We start from the raw sequence: 7,500 nt of genomic DNA on the forward strand, positions 1-7,500 counted from the left end.
AATAGCACAAGATACCAAGATAATGTTTTTTCATACTCGTTTTCTTTATTGAGAGTGTAAAACGTTTCCTCACTTCTACTTTTATTCATTTAGCATATTAGATCTATTTTTGCCTACGGTCAACCATTTCAAGCCGAAGTATTCATTTAGTCCCTCTGTTCTTGTATAGCAGCAATAATAAACAGAACATTATTTCAAGAGAACTGTGCACTGATATACATAGCATGTTATAAATTTGATTTTATTACCAAAATAAATCTTTTCTATATAAATAGATAATATGATGATATATAAAATTTTTACGCAGTATTTTCTCAATTACTTGTAAGGAATTTGAATAATTCATCATATATTTATTACATAAAGCTAATTTTAGTTTATTTTCATAAGAAAATGGAATCTGCACAAATGTTCTTACCAAAACACTTCTCTTGGGATAACTTTTATATCCTTTGAAATTGCCTTAATGATACTGAATAAGTAAAACGACATTGGTATTTTTTATTGAAACGAATATATTTCTTTTATTTTTATTAAGTAATTGAGCTTATCATATGCAAAACAGTAAGAAGAATTGCATAATTTGATGGGTATTTCCTTATAACCTTATATTATGTGGTCAACTGTAAATTAGTAAATAAGTAATTTATTTTTTGTTCTGTATCTTTAAGCATGTTAATATAATTCACACATGCAAGGGTTAAACACACGTAAGCACACACACATAAATATACATATATATATATATACATATGTATATATATATATGTATATATATATATATATATATATATGTATATATATATGCATACACTTTTACTTATCTTTTAATTTATCTTTTTGTCTGTATAGATGCATATATATATATATATATATACATACATATATATATATATATATACGTTATGTACACATACACACACACACACACACATATATATATATATATATATAGGTATATATACGTACATGCATATATATATATATATATATATGTATATATAAACGTGCGAGGTAAAGGGACTAAAATGAGTTGATATAATAGTTCGAACCCCTTAAAAAATTTTCCATAAAGAATACTGTGGAAAAAAAATATCACCGATAAGATGTTATATTAAAATATATTCATAAATTTAGGAATATTTCTTTTTTTTCACATTTTGTGTTTTGAAAAGGAGATTTAATGGAAGCATCTTTTTTAATTAAAAAAGTCAGCACAGAAGATGGAATCAATTGACATTTTATTCTTCTAAAACATGATTAATTCAAGATAGGTATTTTTTCTAATAAAGTATGCTCATTACTATATGTATGTCAAACAAACAAAACAATATATAATTCACTACTCAGAAGGCTAATATAAAGCCATGAATCAATTTAAATTCAGTACTATAGTAAGAAAATTGACTTCTGTAGGAAAAATATTCTACTTTAGTTGATTAAATTTCTATACTGTGTATCTATTTGTACTGCGCTTTATATCTAGTGCAATGAAGAAAACAAGAATAATATATAAACAGCAAGAAGCTATGATTTCCAGAGAATTTACGCACTCACGCATCGTCTTTTTGATTATCTGAAGTAAATGGTATGGAAAGAACAGCGCCATGTATATTAAATGACACTACGGTCTACTACCTGGACCACAAGTTAAGAGAACCATCACTCGCTTTCGGTAGACCTTGCTGTGAGGTGGCACCTTCTGGTAGGTCCCGCCTAGGCCACGCACTGCATTGCATTTCCAGAACTTAACCAGGAACGTCAACCGCATTCCATATATTGGTATGTATTGGGGGGCCAGATCAGCTTTTAAAAGAATCTTCTTTATTATTATTATTATTATTATTATTATTATTATTATTATTATTATTATTATTATTATTACTTGCTAAGCTACAATCCTACTTGGAAAAGCAGGAGGCTATAAGCCCAAGGGCTCCAACAGGAAAAATAGCCACTTGGAAAAGCAGGATGCTATAAGCCCAAGAGCCCCAACAGGAAAAATAGCCCAGTGGGGAAAGGAAACAAGGAAAAATAAAATATTTTAAGAAAAGCAACAACACCTAAACAAATATTTCCTATATAAACTAAAAAAACTTTAACAAAGCAAGAGGAAGAGAAATTATATAGAATAGTGTGCCTGAGTGTACCCTCAAGCAAGAGAACTCTAACCCAAGGCAGTGGAAGACCATGGTACAGAGCCTAGGTCACTACCCAAGACTAAAGAACAATGGTTTGATTTTGGAGTGTCCTTCTCTTAGAAGAGCTGCTTACCGTAGCCAGAGTCTCTTCTACCCTTATATGAAGGATTCAAAATGTTACTTGAGGATATACTCGGACATGTTATTTTATCTTGATGCTCTTCCTCTTGTTTTTTTCTTATTTGAAGTTTTTATAATTTATATATGAAAGATCTGATTTAATGTTGTTGCTGTTCTTAGAATATTTTACTTTGATTGTTCATTACTTCTCTTGTAGTTTACTTATTTTTTAATTTTCTTTCCTCATTTGGCTATATTTCCCTGTTGGAGCCGTTGGGCTTATAGCATCTTGCTTTTCCAACTATGGATATAGCTTACCTTATAATAATAATAATAATTATAATAATAATAATTATAATAATAATAATAATGATAATAATAATAATAATAATAATAATAATAATAACAATAATAATAATAATGATAATAATTAGATGATTATAGTGAGGCAAAGAAGGTAAATAAAATCAGAAATGTTCTTTTGAGTTCATAGCTTAAAAATACTGACTTCAATATGACCAGGGATATTTTCACGTTACAAGGAAACACATAAGATACATTCTGGCTTGAATTACGATAAATACAATCCTTGATTATAGAACTCCAAATATTTTCCATATTAAGAAAAATTACAATTTTCCAACAAAAAAGTTTAAAATTCTAGTTTTGAGAAATGGGGTGACAATAATGAAGATTTTCCAACAAAAAAGTCTAAAATTCTAATTTTGAGAAATGGGTGTGACAATTATGAATATATCAAAATCAGAATAAGGATATGTTTACATTTCTGAATTGAATGACGATACTGAAAACCGGAAAAAATTTAAGGATAATTGATATATTCATATATACACACACACACACACACACACACATATATATATATATATATATATATATACATATATATATATATAAATTAACCATGTTGTGACAGATAAAAACTATGCATTTATCAAGAGTTCTTAGAGAAAAATTTCAGTGTATTTACTTTTTATATAAGTTTCTATCTTCTCCAATTAGGTCCCCCTCACCAACGTGCTTTATATTGGTTTCTATATCGAACGTTTATTTCAGGTATGATTGTTTTCAAGTTTATTGTTGAATTAAGGACTATCTTTTTGTTCTTATTTCGTGATTCAGATACCAACTTATAAACACTTATTTTTCCACCTTAATGGTAAGAATATCTTTAAATATTTCTAGATTAATATCTTAAGAAAACTCAAGTTCATAGTTGATTTAAGGATTATTTTTCGTTTTTGATTTCGTGATTCCAATACCAACTAGTGAAAGTTAATTTTTTTACCTTAATAGAAATAATATCTTTATATATCTCTAGATTAATTTCTCAAAAAACTATATTTTATACTTGATTTAAGGATTATTTTTAATTTTTGATATCATGATTCCAATACAAACTAATGAAAGTTTTTTTTTTCAGTTCAATAAAAGTAATATCTTTATATATCTCTAGATTCATTTCTTAAGAAAACTTCCTTGATTAAGGTTTCTTTTTTTCTTTATACCAATGCAATAAAGATTGCTACCAGTTCCATGCTTGTAAAATTTTCACCCAGCTCACTCTAAGCAGAGCGAAATCATCTGCTCCATCGAAGTGACAATAAAGTCATTACAATTGAGTTCATATTAAGATATACTTAATAACATAAAGTACAGTATTTCACAGGGTCCATCTTTAACACGATATTAGGAGTATTGCATTCATTTCTCAGACCACTGGGAACTTCATATCCATCAGGAGGCTGATGTACATATGTACATATGATAAGCGCCTCAGCCCCCTCTCCACCCAAGCTAGGATCAAGGAGGGGCAGGCAATGGCCACTGATGACTCAACAGATAGACCTACAGGCTCCCCCAAACGCCCCATCCATACCTCACAAGGATGGTGAGGATGCGGACACTAAAGGAACTAACGAGTTTAGGCGGGACTCGAATCCCAAACTCTTATAAAAACCGTAATTTTAATCGGAAATTCTCCTTAACAATATACTGTTTTTAACCGTATTTCCGTAAAATACAGGAGACCGTAATTTTACCCTACTTTGTTATTATCTTCTACGGGTTGGTGACCGTAATATCACTCCTTTGCATCAATATATTCGTTTTTAAAACGGTAAAAATCCTGGAGTTTATCTTATGTATCATTTCTATGTAAACAAAGTATTGTCTAACCCCTTACCCCTAAATAGGCAAGGTATCAAAATAGGTACACGTCAGTTGATGTCAACAAGATATTCCCTTGTGGACAATGAACTTGGAACAGTTTCTATTAATGAATATTTTCGTTTCTGAGAAGTAGATTTATCGACCTTTCCACCCATTTAACTAATTATTGTTTGCGAAGCCGCTCAACTTCTAAAAGGAATAATTTCGTCGTATCAAGACTTCGGAGAAAAAATACCTCGGTTAATTCCAACGCCAAAAGAAAACATTAAGAAAGATACTTAAACATTTACAATAAAGGCGTGAGAAAAAACTGAATAATTCTTAATCAATGGTGTTGAATATGTCTATATGCTACTTCCTTCTCCACTATAATCCTATGCTAATGTCACAAGTTAACCTTATTATCCGACTCCTGTAAGTTATAATAGCTTATGGATATATGTAATTTGGGAGTGAACACGACGCACGAAAGGGAATTTCACGGAAAAGGGGAAATTCCATCATGAAATCTACGGGTTTCTTGCATATGATATCACTATATGACACCTACTGTATATATTACATTATAATAGCTGAAATCATAGCTACCAATATCATTGAGCTTTATTATATGTTAGAAAGTTATGGGATCCTTTGACTGGCCAGACAGTACTACATTGGAACATTCTCTCTGGTTACGGTTCCCTTACCCTTTGCCTACACTAATAATCACAAACAACGAAAACAATTAAAGAGTAATGTTTTAGAGTAAATTAATAACAATAGAAAATTGTCGGAAAAGGAGGAGTGGTCCACGAAGGCTAAACCATTCTCTCTCACTACATTATAGTAATATGCTTAAGCAAATATACACAAGAAATGTCTTGTCATTTTAAGCATTTCCCGAAACGCGATTGTCTTTTTGTATGTCAACAATAATTACATTAACAGAACCTTCGAGAACACGAAAATCAATCACCAAATTGGTTTAAGTAATAATTTTGGTTACTCAAAATGTATTTTACAATCTTGAGAACAGGCGTGACGAGTTATCACAATACTTATATTAATACAGAGACACCAATGTCTTTTTATAATCTTTACTATATCTATTATCATAATTTTTTACTGTTTAAATTATTACCGGAGTTCTTCTCCGTTCCACCATGAATCTGATGATTGCTTATATTTCGCAGGCTGCTCTCCTGATCGGCAATGATGGGTAAATTCATCAACTGTCATCTTTGTGAGTAACTTCTCGCAAATTTTAGTGAGAGAGAGAGAGAGAGAGAGAGAGAGAGAGAGAGAGAGAGAGAGAGAGAGCTAATGGACAAGGATTTGAATATACATTACTTCAAGTGAAGGGAAGTTTATTCTCTTTTTGCAAATTTTAGTGAGAGAGAGAGAGAGAGAGAGAGAGAGAGAGAGAGAGAGCTAATGGACAAGGATTTGAATATTCATTAATTCAAGTGAAGGGAAGTTTTTTCTTTTTTTGCAAATTTTAGTGAGAGAGAGAGAGAGAGAGAGAGAGATAGAGAGAGAGAGAGAGAGAGAGGAGAGAGAGAGAGAGAGAGCTAATGGACAAGGATTTGAATATTCATTAATTCAAGTGAAGGGAAGTTTTTTCTTTTTTTACAAATTTTAGTGAGAGAGAGAGAGAGAGAGAGAGAGAGAGAGAGAGAGATAGAGAGAGAGAGAGAGAGAGAGAGAGAGAGAGCTAATGGACAAGGATTTGAATATTCATTAATTCAAGTGAAGGGAAGTTTTTTCTTTTTTTGCAAATTTTAGTGAGAGAGAGAGAGAGAGAGAGAGAGAGAGAGAGAGAGAGATTTTTTAGTCAGTAGTATATATACTTTATTCATATATCCTATTGTATTGTTATAAAGTATCCACAAGTTTTGTCCAAAGGGTGCCATTTTTATTTTATCTTTGAATTAGAGAATTTTATCCAATTTAAGACAATTTTTATCCAATTTTATCCAATTTTATCCAATTTGGAAACATATCACGGCGAAACTAACGTTACTAGAAAAAAGGTTAGTATAAAATATATTTAAATTCTTGCATACAAAGTGTTCATTTGTATTATTCATATGTTCATAGAATTGCAGTAGAAGAAAATGCCTTTATAAATAAAGAGTTTGATAACATTTGGGTAATTTTTTGCTGTGAACACATGATTTTCATAATTACACCAGAGTAAATAACAACGAAACTTTTATTTTTCCCATAAGAGACTTGGATTGTTATGGCAGGCATTAACCAGGAAGTTATTATTCACATTGACGGACAAACAAACACAGAAAAACACACACATATATACATATATATTCATATATATATATATGTATATATGTATATATACACATGTATATATATATATATATATATATACATATATATACATATATATATATATATATATATATTGAATGCATGTATGTGTTTGTGTGCTATGTACATTATCTTTTGTTAATTGTTTTTCTATGTACTGAAATTTCATCTTTACTTCACCTCATCAAAATTGAATTAAATATACGATCCGGTTCATTTGAAGGTAATGTAAAAAATGAAATTTTATTTGCATGGAGAGAGAGAGAGAGAGAGAGAGAGAGAGGAGAGAGAGAGAGAGAGATGAAGTTTATCAATATGATATTTTTGGTATATGTTCTATAGCATTAAAATGACTCACATTTTATCATTTCAGAAACATTCGTAGTGGAGATAATAGTAGTGTTAATATTCTTCTCTCCCCAGTAAGGGTGATAATGATAAGCAAATTATAATGATTTTGACCCTTACAGTGATAGTCGTTGTGATTAGCGTACCCATCCGGCCCATTGTAGGAATTTGGATGAACATAAAGGACGTTTTAGGAGTGAATAAGATGTAAGTAAAAACAAAATTATTTTTGGATTGTGTCTGAGATATAATTTAGATAAAGAAACAGGATTGTTTCAAAAGAGTGACGTTACAAAAAAGACGAAAAATGGTCATCATTGAAATAAAAATTAAAGTTTACTAATTTCGTCATCATTAAATACTTAAAAATACTTTAAACCTTTAA

General features: G+C 30.2%; 2 protein-coding genes across 2 annotated transcripts in view; one reads left to right on the forward strand and one right to left on the reverse strand.

Moving 5' to 3' along the window:
- LOC137614956 (glutamate receptor ionotropic, kainate 4-like) overlaps positions 1 to 7,500 on the reverse strand; it is a 251,603-nt gene that overhangs the window by 37,953 nt on the left and 206,150 nt on the right. The window lies entirely within an intron of this gene.
- LOC137614962 (glutamate receptor ionotropic, delta-2-like) overlaps positions 5,600 to 7,500 on the forward strand; it is a 14,994-nt gene continuing 13,093 nt past the window's right edge. Inside the window, exons 1-2 of the mRNA XM_068344611.1 lie at positions 5,600 to 5,655; positions 7,191 to 7,322. Of these exons, the coding sequence (XP_068200712.1) occupies positions 5,600 to 5,655; positions 7,191 to 7,322 (188 nt within the window). The remainder of the gene's footprint in view (positions 5,656 to 7,190; positions 7,323 to 7,500) is intronic.

The sequence above is a fragment of the Palaemon carinicauda genome, chromosome 2 (assembly GCF_036898095.1).
Source record: "Palaemon carinicauda isolate YSFRI2023 chromosome 2, ASM3689809v2, whole genome shotgun sequence".
NCBI lineage: Eukaryota > Metazoa > Arthropoda > Malacostraca > Decapoda > Palaemonidae > Palaemon > Palaemon carinicauda.